The sequence below is a fragment of the Epargyreus clarus genome, unplaced genomic scaffold (assembly GCF_041222505.1).
Source record: "Epargyreus clarus isolate Ecla_fem2 unplaced genomic scaffold, WU_Ecla_fem_2.2 ptg000019l, whole genome shotgun sequence".
NCBI lineage: Eukaryota > Metazoa > Arthropoda > Insecta > Lepidoptera > Hesperiidae > Epargyreus > Epargyreus clarus.
In genome coordinates, this window is record NW_027332227.1 from 7811219 (window position 1) to 7832043 (window position 20825).

The window sequence follows — 20825 nt, forward strand, 5'->3', positions numbered from 1 at the left end:
TTATGGTTTAATAGTAGAGTTAAACATATATGGTAAATTAATATTAAACATTCCATTTTATTTTCATACTAAATACTGTATTTATTTGTTAAACTATTTTTATAACATTATAGAAATTTGTTCGTTTCGTTATCTACCACCAGGTACGACCTATTTTACCACTAGCTGCGAAATAGAGTAGCTATTAAAACGTTTACGGCTGATTATTACATTGCGCAGAGATTGTACTAAAAATGTTTTTTTGTTAGAACGTATTTTAGATGTAAGTTGGAAGCACCATCGCTACGCATATTTCTGCCTCATACTAGTAGAGTTAAGCGCTGCTGTCTGGTTTGAAGGGTGTAATAATAGAGTCACGAAGCGTACCTACTATTATTCAGTGGTACGGGCATAGATGTCCAAAGGCAGTAACCACGCACACAAGGGTGAACTGCAGTCTATTTTGCTACTTCAATGTAACACTAACATTAGACATAAGAACATACAAAAGTTTCCGAGGAGTGATCAATCTTAATTTTGAAAGCATAAAAATAAAATTTCTGCTGCGCTCAAAAAACGGAAAACGATTCATTAATTGAAAGTTTGGCGCCCATTTGCACTCTGCTTAATTAAAAAAAAAGTTAAAAACAAAATGGCGCAACTTTTAAGCTTAAATTTATAGGTTTTAGCGCGGCTAGGTACATGCTTTTATATATAAATCGACTAACTATAGTTTTTATTGATTTGAAATTGTGGAAAATAATAAAAAGTGCTTCTGTTCATCTATAAAACATAGACATGAGTTTATACAACAAGTATATTCTCGAATAAGAAATGTCGTCTAAATTCATATTTCTGTCGTTATTAATATCTTTTAAGGATCGAATTTTAAGATAAGAAAAACAGTGATACTGCAAATATCTATAGTGGCTCTATTGATTAATATGTACTGAGCTTGTTTCTAAGCGCTACGAACATCGAAAAAACATGTAAGTAGGTACATATATATACAATACAATATTATATACAATACATACAAATATTGACGATCTCTTTAAAGTTTATAAGGAGGTAATTGGTTAGTATTACAGTCAAATATAATTTATTTTAATTTCACCGATTTACTGGCTATAAAATATATTTTAAACTGAAAAGAAATAGATAGTAAGCGCATTAGTTAGACTTTAGAAATTCCCGGGCGAACCCTCGTGGGAATTGCTGGTGTTTAATAGGCACGTACAACCCATCTCTATCCACCCTTTTTTAAGCAGTGAATTGGTAGTGACTACGTCCAACTAAATGAACACTTGGAGGTGACTCTACCACTCTGTAACTCTTACTTGTGATTAAAAATATGAGAAATTTTGTACAAGGTATATTATTATACTAAATATACTTCCCGCACTCAACTATTAGGACATTGCAATAGTAGTAGTAGATCTATGGGACATTGTAAATAAAAATACAAGTATTCATGTTAAATATATTGCCCAATTAATAAATGTTACGTGTAGTGAGTTAGTGAATATCATACAGTCACAACATGCAACCTATTCTCTCATTTTCATCAAATTTATGCATAAAAATGCTGTGTTGTGTTATATAACTGTAGTAGACTGAAATCCGTTATTTCAATATCGCGCCATTCTAACGCTACTGACACTGACACCATCGAGCAAATCGCGTGCACAAAAATCGTGTCTATGTAGCGCTAAAGCGCTGAAGGTTCGACATTCCCAGAGTAAAAATATGGAGATTTTTTTTTAACTGAAACTATTTTGAAAGGTTAATAAAAAAGGAAATATTAAAGTAATATAATTATTAGAATAATATATATTACTTATGTTTTGTATAATACAAATAGGTTTTATGCAACTTAAGTTGAATATATTACCAGTACATTGAGCTACTGTAGTGAGGATTTATAATAATTTGATAAAAGAAACTTAAATGTTTCATGAAATGAAGCCGATTCAGTTGTAATACAAATATAATATAAAAATATTAAACCAAAATAAATTATTATTGAATTCTTTAATTAAATAAAGCAAGAATAGCGTAATTTTACTGCTAAAATTATAACTTAACTATTATGATAAATAAGAATATATATAAAAGTATTATGAATGAAGCGCTTAAAGCGCTGTAGAGTCACAGATATTGTCAGCTGGCCTTAATATCGTACGATCAGCAGAAATTCTGATATAACCTAACACTGACTGATAAGAATTTAATTATGCAGCTCTTAGCACAAAGCTCGACGACAACCTCATTCCGAAGGTGCTATTTGAGGCCGTTAGACGACAATGGTGTGATTCCGATACTTATTTACATCGATTATTTTGCTCAATTTATTATAAACAACCAAAGTTAGGTTATTTGTTAAATTTAGAATGTGTGGCTCATATTATAGATATTTATTGGGTTGAACGTGTTATTGCAAAAAATAATAACGATTGAAAAGTTACATGTTAAAGTAATATTTTTTGTCAAGCGAAGAATTGAACGGACGAATAAAAAACGTAATGTAAGTATTAATTACATCATTTTAGCAAACCTGTAAAACTGTTTCATTGCATAAATTATACAAAATGTTTATCATGAGAATTTTAATATAGGTAATGTTTGCAGGTAGATAATATTTTAACACCGAAAAGGATAAACCTAATTTATAATATTTAATGTTCTAGAACTGTTCTAGATTTATTTTAGGAAGTTTATTTTAAATGTCGATAGAATACTGGTATTATAAACGATAAAGACCATAGTCCACTGAAACGATGAACGCAATGTTTTACACAATATGCCGGTGTTTTGTAAGCTGTATTAATTTCTACAATATTTGGTTTTCAATTTTAAATTTTGTTCATTATTTCTTATAATAAAATAAGATTTATTGGCTCTACCATAGATAAGTAAAGATTACTCACTCCTAACAAGAAAATGTACCCAGTTTTGAGAATTGAAATAGTTGCGTAAAAAAGTTTTGCCACGTCTCCGTGCTAAAATGCCCCTAAAATATTTGAAATAATTATTTATTTATTATTTCAAATATTTTAGGCATTACGCAGTATAGGTATATTATTTCGCAGTATTAGTTATTTATTCGTAAATTTTCTCTGAAAATGGTTTTATTTGTCAAGAATTCAAAAAAAGAACTTACTAATAAGCCATTTGTGGCTTCATTCAATTTCAAGGCGGCGAAGTATCTTTACTAATCTATGGGCTCTACCTTCTAAAAAGTATTTATAATATTCCGAAGGAAAAAAATGGTTAGGCGTATTATAAGTGAACAAGTGTTACAAATTAACGCATTTTAATGTCTTGATATGTAAGTTTGTGTAATAGAAAATACATTAGATGTGTGTTTTATTATAAGGTTCATTCGGACAAATGACGTTTGTACTACATTCCTTTTTCTCCATATAAACTAATTTAGGTAGGTACATTTCGAAAGATATAAAGAAATACACGATTATTTAATTTTGCTCCATGAAATAAGACCTACGAGAAGTATGAGACGTATTTTAAATTAAAAACAAACGCTGCAAATAACATTATTTTTATAGAAAGAGTAGTCATAATCGTTTAATAAATAATATAATAAATACTTTTTGGGGCATGGTAACAATTGAAAAAGAAAATAACATTCCGTGACTTATAAGTAGATCGGAACATCTGTTATGGTTACAGGTGTCTCTACCTACCGTTAAAATTCTATTCTAGATTATTTTAAAATTGTAACGGCTTATGGCTGTAGTAATATTGACTATTTAACAGCTATGCGACACAAAAAATATGTTTAAAATTTTGACGTTGCTTCTGTTTAAACGTAGGTACTTATTAAAAAATTATGCAATAGGTAACTTTAATAAATTTAAATGGATTATTTTACATTTTAGGCATGAAGTCTAAGTAACACAGTGACATAAATATAGCGGCTTGCTTTATAACATATTGTGTGGTTAATCCTTGCATCCCACGTCATAGAGAATCTTAATGAGCCACAACTAGTGTCCTGCACTTTGCAGTCTCTTCGCGTCCCGCGTGCCTGTGCGAATAGAACAATAAGATGCATGCAAACGAAGCACGCGTGTGGGCGTAAACACGTGCGACGGGATTAATTCCCACAGGATTGTAATAAAGTTCTGGAAATACTTACTTTTTATAACAGGTTACAAGTAAATCCTTGCTTCCCACGACATAGAGAATATTAATGAGCCACAACTAGTGTCCTGTATTTTGCAATCTCTTCGCGTCCCGCGTGCGTGTGCTTATGGAACAATAAGATGCATGCAGACGAAGCACGCGTGTAGGCGTAAACACGTGCGACGGGATAATTTCCCACAGGATTGTAATAAAGTTCTTGAAAAACATACGAAATACAAACTTAAAACAAATACAAGTACATTTCTTAATAAATGACGTTAAGATTACTTTATTTAATAATGTAAATATTGTCTTTAATGGCATAATGTAGTATTGCAAAAATAAGTACGTCTATCAAGTCACATGTAACTACTTTATACGTAGGTACATATTTGCTACAAGGTCATATTAATAATGCTAAATTAGCAAAAGTTTGTCTGATTGTTATTAAACACAACGTATGATGTTTGTCTATACAAATAGATTTCTTTAACGAAATAATCGGTAGTCTTACCTATGTGAGTAAATATTAAAGAAATAGAAAGGCAAATAATACTTCATATACACACGGAAATGAGTCGTCTTAGTCTGTTTAAATATTTTGAAATTAGTACAGCTTTTGATTTGTGAAAATATTTAATTTGTAAGTAGTAATCATCGCAATCTTCGTTAATATACGTTAAATATCACAAGTTGTTTTATAACAATAACATTTAATTGATTCAAGAAACTAGTTGAGCAAAAAGAAATCTGAGTCTACGATAAATTCAACTACAATCACAAGTTAAATCATAAACGTCGTTTATTCAAAGTTATTTCGTTGTGGTATGGTACATTTTCACATATGTAACTGCGACAGATCGATTTAACCTTAACCATACTTGCACATAATAATGTTTTATTTTTTTTTCGTTATAACTTTGTAAATTTATTTGCCTTCTGTTTTATTTAGTAACATTTTCTGCAAAATAATGAAGCATTTATTTCTATTAGTATTTATTATTCTTTATTAGTAATCGTTTTGTCGATATAGATTTTGTTTAAACTTTACCAGTGTGTAATAAATTTTACATAAATGTTGCACGAAGTGAGTTAAAATTGTTAATTATATAATGCTAGTTGCTTGTTATATTCAATTAGGTAACGCGAGATCGATACATATATTATATTTATGTCCTACGATAATTGATTGAACGGTCGCAATAAAATTCGACAACTGTGCTCAAATCAATTAGTAACAGAACGTATTTAGAGAAAATTGATTTTATAAACATAACATCAGGCCATTATTGATCCACATTCCACGTGTGGCCAAGGGTCTTCAAATATTGAGAAGGGTTTAGGTCTCATTAAGCCATTATTGATCCACGCATGGGCAAGGGTCTTCAGAAATATTGAGAAGGGTTTAGGTCTCATCAAGCCATTATTGATCCATGCGTGGGCAAGGGTCTTCAAAAATATTGAGAACGGTTTAGGTCACAGTCCACTACGTGGACCAAGATTAATTAGCAGGCTTCATACATCGTTAATTTATACAGATTTAATATATTTAAGGAGAGTTCATGATTTTGGGAGTTTCCGGAATATGAAAGTTGCACCGCTACGTAAGCGTTGTTAAGAACTTCAATTCCATTTGGAATTCATTACGATTAATGTACTGCAATGACTTAATAAATAAATGCTACCTTATTCCTTAATATAGTAATCTCAAAAATAATAAAACACTACGTATACGTACATTATTTAATCTATAATATAAAATAGTTAATCGGAAAATCGTCATTTTTAGTACTAAATATACACTTAAGGGAGTGATCAGTTACTGTCTGCTCTACATGTTCCGATGATGGTTACTAACTAGTTCTTAGGGGTATAAAAACATAGATATTCTATGATCGGTTAAGATCATACCGGGAATATCATATTGTGACAGGACCATGGGCTGCAGATTTTTTTGAAAAGGTGCATATCCGTTAGTTTATTTTTTTGTATGAAAAAGATGGTTCCTTAAAAACCCATATTTTTATTTCATTCAATGTAATGTAATGATGATAAAATGTAAATTGTTTTCATTTCATGTACCTTTAGCTGTAACTATGATAAAAATATAAATATGTTTGTTTACTTATCCAGTACAATACTGTGTTGTTTAATTATAAGATACTCGTAATATCACATTATTATTGTTAGGGCAGGTTAGTCACTACAAGATTTATGGATCAGTGATATAACGATAACTTTGATAACTGTTACGTATGTTTGCTCGTGACCCTATTCGTGGTTTGTTATTTCTACTTTATTGTTAGTCGGTATATAATCCTTTTGCAATTATAGCCTGGTGGCTTCAAATTTGGCTTTACCGATTAACGGTCTCAAAAGTCTACCAATCCGTTATTGCCCAGTGAGTTAGACTATGACCTGAATACGTTGCACTCTGTAAAAAGTTTTTACTTTCTAACTTTATGAAGACTTAGGGTAGTTAAAAACTTATTTAAATTATTTTATTATTAGTATTATTTTAATTAATTATTCAGTCTTATTTTCATAATGTGTTAGACTATTAAGTTCTTATTTATATAATCACTGGCTGGTTCGATTGTATGAGTTAGCATAAAGAAGAAAAAGAACGGTCTTGACGTTTGATTTGTATTTTGCGCGGGAATATATGGCAGCAAAAACATAATTGTAAATTGAATCATAGAAATAGTTTTATTCTTTTAACATGTCTTTGACATCATGATAGAAAACTCTCAATTGTAAAGAAAGGTTTAAATATTAATTTAGTTATAATTTTTAAACAAAAACCAAATGGGGCGATACCTACTTGCCTACAATACTTAAATTGTTGATACCAAAGATTAATTATTTTTTACTGTATATTATATACATTTATGAGGTAATAACTATCTGTGCTATTATTACACTTTGATAAGACCATATTATGAATTATGACTTCTAGAGGTATTTGAACGAATATAAGTAACGTAGTACAACTTTGTAGTTGTTATGCATTCTATTATTATACAACTGTTATTTTCCTTATGTCAGGAAGTATAATACGAGTACTGTCGTAATTCGCGATCACACCACTTACTTAGAAATACATTTTATTCGGATCTAATCCCATTTTAAATTATTAATGTACTTATTTTAAAATAACCAAAAACAAATTGATATGCGATTTTTTTGCCTATTTTTTAAAGTAGAGTCATTTGGTAATTTGACTTCAGAGTCACCATAGCCAGACCTATTTTAAAGGCATTACTACTTAGTTCTCGGATGAGAAAGATGTAAGGGTTTATATCTTTTTTCGGTCTTAGATAGGTTTTTTATCTTATCTGGGGTTGATCACAGATATCCATGGGTGGTAGGTGCCACTTACCTATCATCAGGTGGACTGCATTATAGTTTGCTACTTCTATTGTATAAAAAACGTCATCTAATGTGAATATATTACTTACGGCAGAAAATTTAATTGGAGTGTACTTAATAAACTTTTCATAGAGGGAGCGTAAAACATATGTCTGATAACAGTAATCTTTTCTCAAGATCGATGATAATTCATGACAACTACAAATCCTTAGCTTAGAATAGTAAATAAGTGTTAAAGTTTGACTTGTTGTTAGAAGAACCCATATACATGGTATATATTTCCATGTAAGAACATACATACATACGTATGCTCTTATATGTAAATATATTAATATACAGTGTCATAGAACTCATAAGTACCTACTTTTCACAATAAGGTTACTAGACAGCTTGTGCGACTTTATTCAACACGATTATTAAATTTTAAGGACCATTTTCTACAGAATATAGTTATCTAATATTGTACAGATAATACTGTACCAATAAAATTTTCGGTTTTTGACTATACAGCGGTCATTGGCCTCTGTTACACGGACGAAAATAGATAAAGTTAGTTGCACTCTTTCGTATTTAAATAACGACTGTTGTACTTTATTTTATAGACTGACGTCATATTATGTCTCAGTCACTTTGTACTCCTTATCATTTTGGTTGAAACTAATTGTTACTCTGATAAACAAGGTTATTAGTGACATATTATAATTTTATGCAACATCTAAAAGTAATAAAAGTAAAACAGGTCATAACTTATATTGATTATGGTTTTACAAAAAGTTATATTATTAATATTAATAATTTACATAATTTAACTACTCTATATGTATGTAATGATTTGATTAGATTTTTTAAGTTACTTTTACATACTTCGATCAAGTATATATTTGATCAAAGTTTAAATAATATAGATGAACTTAAATTACAATAAAAAATATAAATAAAATATGGTGGTTTTATTTTAAACATTATATATTAATAGGCATAGGATTACGGGTACTTCATATTATCAATACGCTGATAGTGAGGATATTCCAAGATTTCATTACGAGTATCATAAAATATTATGATCATTCATTACTATTGATATTATCAATGATATTAAAATCATTGACCATAAAACGTTAATAACTAAGATTACATAATAAATTATATTTTAGTTTCATAAATAAGCAATTACTAAAATTGTAGCGACCATAACCCGCCTGACTTGCAGTTGTTGTATTTAAAATTATTTTTTAACTAACTCTCCAAAATGCAACTTTAATTAAAAACACACTTATAACTAGTCAATTATAGACACACTGACTCCCTTTAACGTGTTACCTTTAACCTGCTAGTAAAGACAATGTTAAGCAAGTTTTACCTAAAACTAAAATTGAAAAATTCTTACTTTGTGCTAGGTAAAAAATTGGTAGTGGGAACGGCTCATGTCTGTTTTACAACATAACATTTTGTAATTGTTACCTGTTAGTTACTTATGTTATACAAAAACTCTTGGGTATACCTACCTATTAGGTACGCATGCGAGTTCATTAGCATCATAAGGAATGTAGGTATGGTGTGAATGAACACACGCATAATTATGTATCAACGATTATGCAGAACCGAACTGAAATAATAAGTATATTATCTATCAATTTAATGTTAACTAAAAATAATGTTAGATGCGGAACACACAAAGTTATCACAAATTACACATCGCTACTATTTAATGTGCTTACGGCACTTTACTTAAGCTCCGATATTAAAAAAACTCACGCGCATACTATAGTCGTTTATCTTATTATGTTTGCTTATTTTATGGCATGCATCAATGTTGCGGATTGAATAAAACGTTTTTTACTCTTGGTTACAGTCAATATGGCGAAAGAAGTTGTTTTTGGCGTATGGGACTACATTATAATGTCAGCTACTATGATTGCCTCCGTGCTAATCGGACTTTACTTTAAATTTAGCGGAGGCAAACAAAAAACTAACGAGGTATTTAACAATTTTATCACCCACATAATTATTTTAGTTGTATAGTGATAACGAGTACATTGTTTCTCATTTGCTTTTACAGGAATATCTGCTTGCTGATAGAAACATGTCAATATTTCCCGTGGCAGTATCACTGATGGCTTCGTTCATGTCCGCTATTACTCTTCTTGGGGTGTCTGCAGAAACTTACTATTATGGAATGATATTTGTGGTTATTAATATATCCTATGGAATTGCCACACCTATCGCTAGTTATCTATATTTGCCAGTATTTTTTGGTCTCCAAAAAACTAGTACTTACGAATATTTGGAGTTACGCTTTGGTCCCCACATTAGATTACTAGCGTCACTTACTTACACTTTACAAATGGTGCTCTACAATGGCATAGTGCTGTATGCACCAGCGATTGTCCTAGAATCTGTTACGGGTCTAGACAGACTGATCTCTATTTTTGTAGTAGGCTTAGCTTGTACATTTTACTCCACTTTGGGAGGTATGAAAGCTGTTCTTTTCACAGACTTACTGCAGTCATTCTTAATGTTTGGGGCAGTATTCAGTGTAGTTGTATTTGCATCCGTGCAATTAGGAGGATTTGACAAAATATTTATAGTGGCATTTGAAAGAGGACGGCTCGATTTTTCAAAGTAAGTTTTATTTAGAATCTGAGTTTTAATGCAATAAATGTAATATCTATGGAATACACACATGTTTTTTTTTAAATTATTGTTATTTTACAGTGTCAGCGTAGATCCGACTGAACGTCACACATGGTGGTCAATTATTATTGGGGGGTTAACAACATATTTGTCACTTTATGCCGTTAACCACACTCAGGTAATTATAAATTTTATTTTTAAATAATTTTAATCGATTTTTAAACAAAACCTTAATGTTGTTATAATAAAATATACACCTACATTAGTAAGATATAGTTATTAAAGGTTGTTTAAAATAAGTTTGAGTAGCGGTATTTACTTATTCAAATTTCACTCTGTGTTGGTAGGTGGTAAAGAGTAAATATTTTGCACATAATATGCACGTTAGATACGTCTATGGTACGTTATATTTATGTTATTTGTTTATAGTAGGTATAGAAGTAGCAAACGACCATACAATCCACCTGATAGTAAGTGGTCACTGCCACCTTTAAATTGTAATCAAAAGAAAATCTTCGTCGTAACTGAGGTTGGCCACATATCTACCCCTAAATACTAAGTTGGAACGCCTCGGATAAGTATGTCTCAATCAAATGCTTCAAAGCGGGACACAGCAGTGCTTAACTGCTGTTATTAGGCAGAAGAAGGTGTGTTGTTGGTGCCTACGGAGTTTTCAAAGGGTTCGAACCACTTTCAAAATGTTATAGTTAAGATACCGTTGAACAAGTGTAACTAAGGCTTGTGCCATAGGCAGATTTACTTTGAAATTAACTTTTCAAGGTACAACGTCTGCTCACAGTGAGTACGCTAAGCCGGTCCCAGCAGTGTCTGTGGTGGAGTTGGCCAGTGCTGTCAGTGCTCAGTGTAGTCACATGCATCAGTGGCTTAGCAATATATGCAGTGTACAAGGATTGCGATCCGTTAGCTGCTGGCAGCATTACTGCGGTAAGTGCTAATGTATATGTACATGTCGGCGAGTTCCCACTACCGCACTAAGTTGGTTCCATATTAATAAAATGAGCGAAACTAGTTTAATATGAGAATCACTTTTATTCACAATTCGGGCAGAGTAACGGCTTACACGACTGATTAAATGCGAATGAACCACGCTCTACCAGCGCGTGGACTTAAATACTACTCGAGTGACAAACAGCATAAGAACTACCCTCTCACATCACTTCTTTTGTTATAACAAGTGACGTGATTCACAATAAATTTAACTGTTAATAAAATAACATTATATTGAAAATATTGTTTTAAAAATACGAGAATAAATATTTTAATATTATTATAATTTATATAATATATTTGGTATGACTAACAAAGTGTTTTGAAGTACTACCGGAAGTCGTCCATATTTTAATCTAAATATTAATTCCATATTGACAATCAAAATTAACATGATAAAAATTAATATTATAAAATGCCTCACCGCTCATATACACATAATTTGTTCTGTTGCGATGTGTGCGCAAATTTTAGATGTGATAAGTCACTTTTAAAGCATATCTTATGTAAGTTACCGAGATTAGAATATTAGGATTTGATAAAATTTAAGATAATTTCACATAACATTTTATTCCGTTTTGGAGATTTTTGTCATAGAAATAGCCACGGGTATTTTGATACTGTTTTAAAAAATAATATTGACACCTTTTATAAAATACACGAATAATATTGATTTAATTTTACGTGTCAATAACAAGTTGAATTAGGTGCACAATACTGTCTATCTTTACTCTTATACATATCTTTAAAGTAATGGATTATGTTCAATTGGTTCCGTTTTAGATATACAATTAAATCCTACCTAAACGGTATTTACTTTAGTATGTTTATTATTATCAAAATGTGTTAAAAATCGAGCATAGTTTAGTTACTATGTTCATCGTTTCATCTTCTTGTTATTTATCAAACCATTACTGTCCCACTGCTGGGCAGGGTCTCCTCTCAAAATGAGAATGATTAGGCTAAAGTCCACCGCGCTGGCCAAGTGCGTATTGGTAGACTTCACATCTACTTCACACTTACTTACATCTACAGCAATTAAATTAAATAAAGTTCAGTTTTAATTAGGCGCAAAAGAATAAATTCAATCTTGAAATTGAAATGTTGATTATAAAATTGTCTTACACTAAATTCTAAATGAAGGCCGAATCATTGTTTTTGGTGTAGACTGACCAACTGATGCCGTACTACGTGGTGGACGCGATGCGGGTGGCGCCCGGGCTGGCGGGGCTGTTCGTGGCCGGCATCTTCAGCGCCTCGCTCTCCACCATATCGGCCTCGTGCAACGCTCTCGCTGCCGTCACACTCACCGATTATGTTAGCAGGTATTTGAATGTTTTGTGTGCATAGGTGTATTACCTAAAATATCATTGTTTCATATATATGGTAAAATATTATTGTTTATATCATAATCATTTAGTAAGATAGCAGTAGGTACTTATGGTTTGTTCATCCGTTATGATGTCTCTATGCTGTTGTCTCTGATGTTGGTGAATATTATAGTTAATTTAAAAATGAATACAAATACACAAAAATATTACTTGTATCTGGCGCTACTCGTCAAGGTCACGTGTTCATGAAACGCTTGCGACACAAAGCTAGTAGGTACCTACACAAGTACAGTCGAACACAATAAAACAACCCGAGAGTTCACCAACGAATGTTTCGGTCAATCCCAAAAGTTCGGCCGAAATCTCTTTTTGGCAAAAAATTGGCAAAAACAAAGCTTCGATCGGTCACTAGAAACACATTTAGATACGCACATAGATATAGAGCATCTGTTATTAATTTGCAGATGGATTAAAGTGAATCCCTCGTACATCCCCTGGCTAACAAAGCTGGCCGCTTGCGCGTATGGCCTCGTGTTCCTGGCTCTGGCCTTCCTTGCTGAGTACCTCGGAGGTGTTCTGCAAGCAGCACTCACGATATTCGGCGCCGTTGGAGGGCCATTGTTTGGCGTATTTACCTTAGGAATGTTCACAACGTACGCCAATGAGATGGTAACTCTATCAATTATAGAAGGATTAAACGTAGACTAAATTATAGTAATAAATAAAGTTTATTGATTTTATGAATTGAAACAGTAAACAGACACACTATCTACCTAGACCTCTTTAATATATCACGGGTAGGATTGGAGTGATATCTGAGGTCGACGATTTATTTAACTATTGCTGTCTTACCACGCTGTTTAAACCAGAATACAGAAGCTTTTTTCTGTATTAAATCAGAAATGAGTGTAAGTAAAGGTTTAGGAGTTGAAGGCAGATTTAGTCCTATAAGGCGTTCAAAACTATTTCTTAATGGTTTTAACGACTCTTCCTACTTTACTGTGACTTAATTACGAAATTACGTTAACTTTGTTTTTAATTATAAAGTTACCTGTCACATGTAATACCTACCGCTGTTGAATTAGCAAACTGAATTTCCAATGACCCAATTTTGATTTCATTTATTATTATATATAGGTAAAATATATTATAACAGATAATGTATTTTTGTTTTTAATGAATTTCCAGGGTGTCTCCGTGGCTCTACTGTCCGGTATGGCGATGACACTATGGATGAGTTTCGGTGGTCCTCGACCGTCGATACCGAAGCTACCCGTCAGTGTGGAAGAATGTGCACGAAACGTTACCTTACCTGCTGCATCAGTGACGAATAACAGCGAATACTTCTACTTATACAGAGTCTCTTATATGTGGACTTGTCCGGTAAGAATTATTTTGGGTTATTGGTGTTTTGATACGCAAAATTGACAATGAGTCAGCTAAATTTGGCGGAGGACCGACAACTGTTGTAGAAAAAAATTTTTTTGACTTTCTTTTTCCAAATTTCTAAAAATCTTCTTAAGCTGCAATTTTGATTTAATTCTTAAGGAAGCTATCAAATAACCTGTAAGAAGAACACGTGACATCTAAATGTTCCATTACATCTTAGCGTTTACATCTTCAATTGTGTGCGTACATTCTTAAGTTTCACAGATATTTTCTTCTGGACTATTCTTATGGCATAGGTACAAATAATTGAGAATATATCTAAGTTATGAATTAATATTTTACAGTTCGGTTGCGTGTGGGTGTTGATTGTGGGGACTATAATATCAATGGTATGGCGACAGCAGCAGCCCTGGCAGAAGGCTGGAAGGAGCCACCCCGACCCAGCTCTGTTTACTCCACCCTTAGCCAGAATACTAAGAAAGAGGAATCAAAAGAACTCCGTACAGGTATACGAATAAATAGAAAAAGCTTAGCATGTTGTAGTAGACGGGTAGATACGGGTAGATTTATTGATCACGCGAGAAATGTAACATATATGTTTACTTTTATTTCCATACACTAAAAAATTGTCAAACATTGAAAAAAATAAGAATATAAAAACCTTTGTTATCGTTAAGTACAATACTTGAATTGGTTTAATTTGTAAAAATAAATAAGTCGACAGCACGTCTTACTCACATGGCGTCTGGACGGAGAATGCCACTTGATGTAACTCTATACCCCCACCACCGCACGCCCCACCAAAAGCCGTGCTTATATACTACATAATTAATTACGCATGTACTAAATATATACTACCACAATACACTACAGTACTAATTGTCTATTGAAGAAAGTTATTTCTTTTGACATTTAATTGTTCTTTTTGTTAAGAATTGTATTTTCTCGTGTGATCAAAACATCTATTACATAGCAAAGCTACTACGCTATTCCTTTTTTGTCACTACATCTTATTTTTCATATATATTTTAACGTAGTAATAATAATGTTATAAATATTTATCATTCTGGAAATAATTGCACATCCTTTTACATCTTCCTTACTATTTAACATTATGAAAATTGTAAATTTATTAATTAAGTAAAAGTCTCTGAAAGCATAATAATGGTTGAATACTAATACCTAATGGGCTACTAATTTTACTTAAGATATGGGTTTCTTGTATACTTTAAAGTAAGTAAACTTCAAGTATACTGACTAAACTATAATTATAATTCAAAAACACAAATATAAGAAACAAGAAGCACAAACCACAACTGAAATAAAAATTATAGTTTAAAAACTAAAATCCACGCTAAAATCGCACAAGGTCGTCTGTAGATGAGCTGATGGCTTAGTTTGTTTCTAGATGGACACAGGCATTGCTTACTGAACCCCATGCTTCTGCTATGGATGTAGATAGCTTGCTAAAGGTTGGTATTTTTGGGTACTTTATATTATTATTTTCTTTGCATCGTAACTATAAACCTCCATGATCTAAAATGCTTCCTAAGCGACCAGTGGTTATTCAATTGAAGTAATTTGGGATACATCTACTGAGTCTTAAAGGAGACCTTAAGATTACGAAACTAAGCCTGGGTGGCTTAGTTTCCGTAATTTTCAACATCATTATTAATTTTGTAGTTTTATACGGGATTTTTTGCATGTTATTTATGATCTAACTATAGATATAACGGGTAATATTAACTTTTATTGACTATTAATTTTGATAGTCAAACTTTTAATGAGGGCTTAATTTGATTTTATGTTAATTAATTTGATACAACAAATAATTACTTACCTAATTCTTGAAATTTCTTGTAAACGATACATTTTTTCAAACAATCCGAGTTGAGCATCTTAACAATAATCTGTTCAAAACATCTGAGCATCTGAATAAGTATGTGTCATTTGTTAATCAATATTTATTACATTAAAATTGTTTTAGGCGTTTATCATTAACATTCTTTAGTATTTGATCTATGAGTCTCAAATTAAGCTCCGGAATTTAACGACAAATCATTAAGTACTTATTGTTTATATTTTTTTCTGATGGTTTCAAAAATCAAAACATTTAGTCTTTCAAGAATTTTAAATTCGTTAATAGGTATTTTTATAGTAAATGTTTAAGTACTAAATATTTTCATAAATGTTTTATTAATGTAACAAAAATAATATTGTAATTTTATTCCCAGTGTGAACTTCTGAAGCCAGAGGAAATTCAAGATTGATGTTCCTGTATTAGATATTTTCCTATATTGACTAATATGTGCGTGACCCTGTTGTATACTTAATTAAAGCTTAAGTTTTCTTAATTATCATTTTAATAGCTTCGAATTAGTAATAATATTAGTAATAATAATACTATAATAATCTAATCCGAAAAAAAATGTTTTGAGTTACTAAGTACCTAAGTACTATTTTGATGAAAAGTTTTTTATTGTATTTACTATATTTTGACTATATTTATTATATTTTGACTATAAAAATGCCTTGTTTGGGACAAGCGTTACTGGCGTTCTTACTCGTAATAAGTAGGTTTAATAGTTTTACTAAAGATTTGTACGGGTAAGCTTGCGTACTATTATTTAAGATTATGTATATAGTACATCAGTGTATAAATGGCTATATTTTTTATGTAACTGTATATATTTCATAAAGAGAGAGATAACTTGATCTATTCACCCGTGAAGAAATGTGCACTAGATTCAATAAAAACATGGTTGTAATAGAGATAGAAATGAAGTGAGAAGCGAGTATTTTGATAGCGAATATTATCGAATGTTGTTTAATTAAAACATATACAATATGATTTTAGCGTGTAGCGTGGCCAACTCCAAAACTAAAATAAGTAGCGATAAACTTCCCAAAGGGTTATCGATTTAGATAAAATCTAAAACTATGTAATTAAGTTTTAGAGGAATCAATTTTTTATTGGGAAATGAACGAAATATTTTTGAAAAAACATCACATTAGATCATTGCACCATCACACAGTGTCATTGAGAAGTATTTGTAAATGAAAAAAATTACGAAAAAACACCTGTTATTAACTTTTATTCTCTACATATTACGCTATATATAATAAATTTTAAATACCTCTGACTGCAAGTAAAAAGTAAATTAACCAAATAACTTCATTAAATACATTACGACAATAATATAAAATAAAAAAATATTAAATGTTTGTGTACTCATGTATTTATCTATTTGTAGACCACGGGCATTCGAACATTTTTTTAAAAAGAATGCTACGGCCGTGCCACTTTTTTATTTTTTTTTGTTCGACTTGCGGAGGCACTGCCGTGATGACCAATAACAGCTTGCTTATTTACTATGTTAGTTATAGTGCGGGCCAAACTGCTAGTCCGCTCTGAACATAGAAACGAGTCGCGTCGCAACAGCAAATTGCAGATATTAGCGGGTCGAAGACAGCGCGGGACCCTCTCCCCCGGCACCCTCCGCTGCCCGCACTCGCCCACGGCGACTAAACCTGCGCGCAACAACTTCGGAGCGGACTAGAAGTTTGGCGCAGACTATACCTTTGTTGAGTTTTCGTAAATAAAAGGCGTTTCGACTAAGCTACTCACGAAGTTTCAATTTGATGATAACCATAAAAATGTTCGAGGGTCCGTGGTCTATTGAGGTTAAATAATTAATGTTAGATTTATGACAATACCATTAGATTTTACTTAATTTAGTTATACTTGATAAGTAAGAATAAAAAAGAAAGCGAGGATTATTTATTGTAAATAAACATCACAGGTTGTAACTGAAGTTACCAAGCACTACGTATTGATAATATTATACTAAACTTACTATTCATGAATTTATCTTAATATAGAGATATATTGTTTTATAAAATGTTATAAATATTGTCTTTACAATAATGGTGCTTTTTTATTCTTTATGTTTATAATTATTCTAAATTCTGAAAGATTTAGGGTTAAGTAGATAGCAAAAAAAGTGCTTACATTTATTTAAAGCTTCGAAAAATTATGAGGTAAGTTTATTAGGCTGGCCAATGGTTACTATATAGTTACCAAAAAGCCAAAGCTGATTCTAAGTTAGACATAATACGTCATCAATTTGCTTTATGATTAACGCTCTCGACAATATATGTTGCATATTTTAGCACCTATATTATGTACTTAAAGGATGTAGTTTTTTTATTTGTGTAAAATGTGCGAAATGATGATACTGTAACTGTACTGATAAGTAGGTAGTTATTGATTTCATATTCAAAGTAATAATTTAGATAAATAGAGATACTGATATGTTCAATCTGGCGCTTCCAATATTGATAGAAATATATAACGATGTTTATATGACGGATCCACGCGTAAATCATATTTTGGTTTTAGTAATAAGTAGGTAATAAAGATTAACCGAAATGTCGAATTTTAATAATAATACATATCTATGGTACTACGAATACCAAAGTACCATTACCTATGTACTCATATCACTACCTTTTTTTGTTTTCGAGGGGGAAACTTTCGAAAGGTACCCGGTGCCGTGGGAGCGACACAGAGTTATGTAGGATTCTTACCGCACTACTCGTAAAACCCTCCCGGTGGCCGGCCTCGGCGCTGCGTAGAGGACTCCGGGATCTCCAAAGGAACGCAACCGGAGTCCTCTTAGCGCGTTGCCCCGTCGGGCTCTGCCCAGGTGAGCTTGACGCTCGCCACACCGTCTGTTGTACACGACGGTATGCGACCACACATACCGCCGTCATTCCCGGAGTCGCTGGCTGGGCGGTTCGAGCTCCCACTCTTGCCGCCCGCAACCCCGGAAGCCCCATTTTGTTGCCTCTTACGACAGGCAGGGGATACCGTAGCCCTATTCTGGTCCCGGAACTACAGGGACAATCACTAACTGCCTTGTTGTCATGGCTACTATATAGATACATTTATAAATTTTGCAGTGGTTACTTATGTATATCAAGTTAAAACAATTTGGAAGTAAATGTACGAACATGTTATTTTAATAATATAAAATATGTTATTTTAGGAGATTTATAACTTGTTAATATTGCTGTTTATATAACTATTTTAGAAATATCAACAGATATAGAAATATAATAGATTATATGTGTAAGTACTTAACACTATATTAAAAGAAAACTTTAAAGCTTCTATTCATTAGATTTCCAGAGTGTCCAGATAATATAATAAGGCAAAAGTGGAGCGAATTATTTTGAAGATTTGGAGTTTACGTCAAAAATGATGTACTTATATTGCATTTATTGCGTGATGTGATTATATATGAATTTAAAAAATAATTAATTAGGAGAGTTCCCAGAAGTTCCATACGAGCCGAGTTTGAGGCTAATTTGAAAATTAAATCATAAAATCTAAGAGAGAAATCATTAAATTTATGTACCTATCTGACGAACCGACTTATAGAAATAGTTTAAATAAATGCTAATAAAACTTCCTCGTTGCATGTAGATTTGATAAAAATAATATATTTTGTTTATCGTATATGAATCAATGAATAAAGGTATATTTTTAAAACATCAAGAAACAATGAAAATGCAGAGTTTTGTGTGGAATATTACAACATACGAGATTGTTATCAATTATCAATAATCAACTTCGCACGGATCGATTACAACAATGTTGAAATGTTAATAAAAGTATATAAAAAAACAGTGTTTTTAATTTCCCAAACCTAATTTTTTGGTAGATGTAGCAAACTTTTACATAGATGTAGCATGCCGTCTATCTGATGATAAGTGGCAATTACCGTCCAGGGATATTTGTAATAAACTCTTTAAGATGAGGTCTGTCGTCTAAGTTAGAACGCTTCTGAGTTTACCCACCACCTTTCGTATCAGAGACATATGACATCGGCACGTAACGGAGTCGATCGTGTTATTTAAGTTTATAGCACAAAATACAAAAGGTATTTATAGTCTAAGATCCCATAGCCAGATTTAAATAGTATTTACGTGTATTTTAATTTAAATGTATTTTTTTATATTTAATAATAATTGTGGTTTAATTAATTAGTTACGCCTATTTAAAAAGGACAAAGCGACTCGACCGTGTTATATAACTAACTATAACTAGTAAATTAGAATTTTGGGGGCCAACTTCGCGCTCCCGTCCGTGGTTCGCGCTATGGTCGGAAGTGACAGGTCGTGGCAGGCGGTGCGCTCCTTCTGCGAAGCAGTAATGCTCGCGGAGTAAGGAAGCGGCGGAAAGGGCCAGAGAAGCAAGCCGTCCGTCTGCCCAGCCAATCCGTCGCAGGCGCAAGGGACGCCGTAGAGCGGCTTTCGAAAGCCGCTCTTGCCCCGTTCTCTGAGTCCACGGAGGCGGATTCGGGGGAATCTAATTTCGGTCCTTAGGGCTCGAGATGTCGTGTGTGCGTTCCGCACGTTCATCCCATGGGGAATATCACTGCGAGAGGCCCCTCCGTCTTGGGATGGGGCTGGCGTTAACATCAACGCCGGCCGACGTTGCCGGGTCGCGAATGTAATGCTAACGCTGCTCTCGACCGGGCATCGAGCGTCCAGAGGAACGCCTTGGACTTTTAGTCGGTAAGAGTCCGACATATCCCTTTCGTTCCCCTGGACGGAAGGGAATCCATGAGGATTTCTCTGCGTTAAAAAAAGTAAATTAGAATTTATTGTGTCTTACTTCTGGAAGTTTCACATTATAGTATCCGTATGAATACAATACAATACTTCCTTTTCTCTTATTTGCAATAAATGTTCGCATAAAAATGCTACGTAGTTTTCTATAACTGTTGTAGTCTAGGACCCGTAATTTCAATAACGCGCCATATTGACGCTATTCCTCAACAAGCAAATCGCGTGTACTAAAGTCGCACCCATTTAGCGCTAAAGCGCTTATGGTCTGGGGTTGCAACATTAAAAATATGTAGTAGCATTCTTGATATGATAAGGCTACACTTC

At 32.5% G+C, this 20825-nt stretch overlaps 1 protein-coding gene across 2 annotated transcripts; it reads left to right on the forward strand.

Annotated features, from left to right (window-relative positions):
* The first annotated feature begins 2156 nt into the window (after positions 1–2156).
* Positions 2157–16252, forward strand: LOC140750364 (putative sodium-dependent multivitamin transporter). 2 transcript variants are annotated; one of them, XM_073083843.1, is made up of 11 exons: positions 2157–2506; positions 9353–9477; positions 9560–10122; positions 10216–10312; positions 10915–11079; positions 12310–12467; positions 12938–13142; positions 13662–13856; positions 14207–14368; positions 15271–15334; positions 16097–16247. In XM_073083843.1, exons 2-10 carry the CDS (start codon positions 9358–9360, stop codon positions 15292–15294), a joined length of 1689 nt encoding a protein of 562 aa, XP_072939944.1. In that variant the 5' UTR covers positions 2157–2506; positions 9353–9357; the 3' UTR covers positions 15295–15334; positions 16097–16247. The 2 variants fall into 2 exon arrangements, with proteins under 2 accessions (XP_072939944.1, XP_072939943.1); XM_073083842.1 differs by lacking the exon at positions 15271–15334 and having other exon boundaries at positions 16097–16252.
* Positions 16253–20825: the final 4573 nt, after the last annotated feature.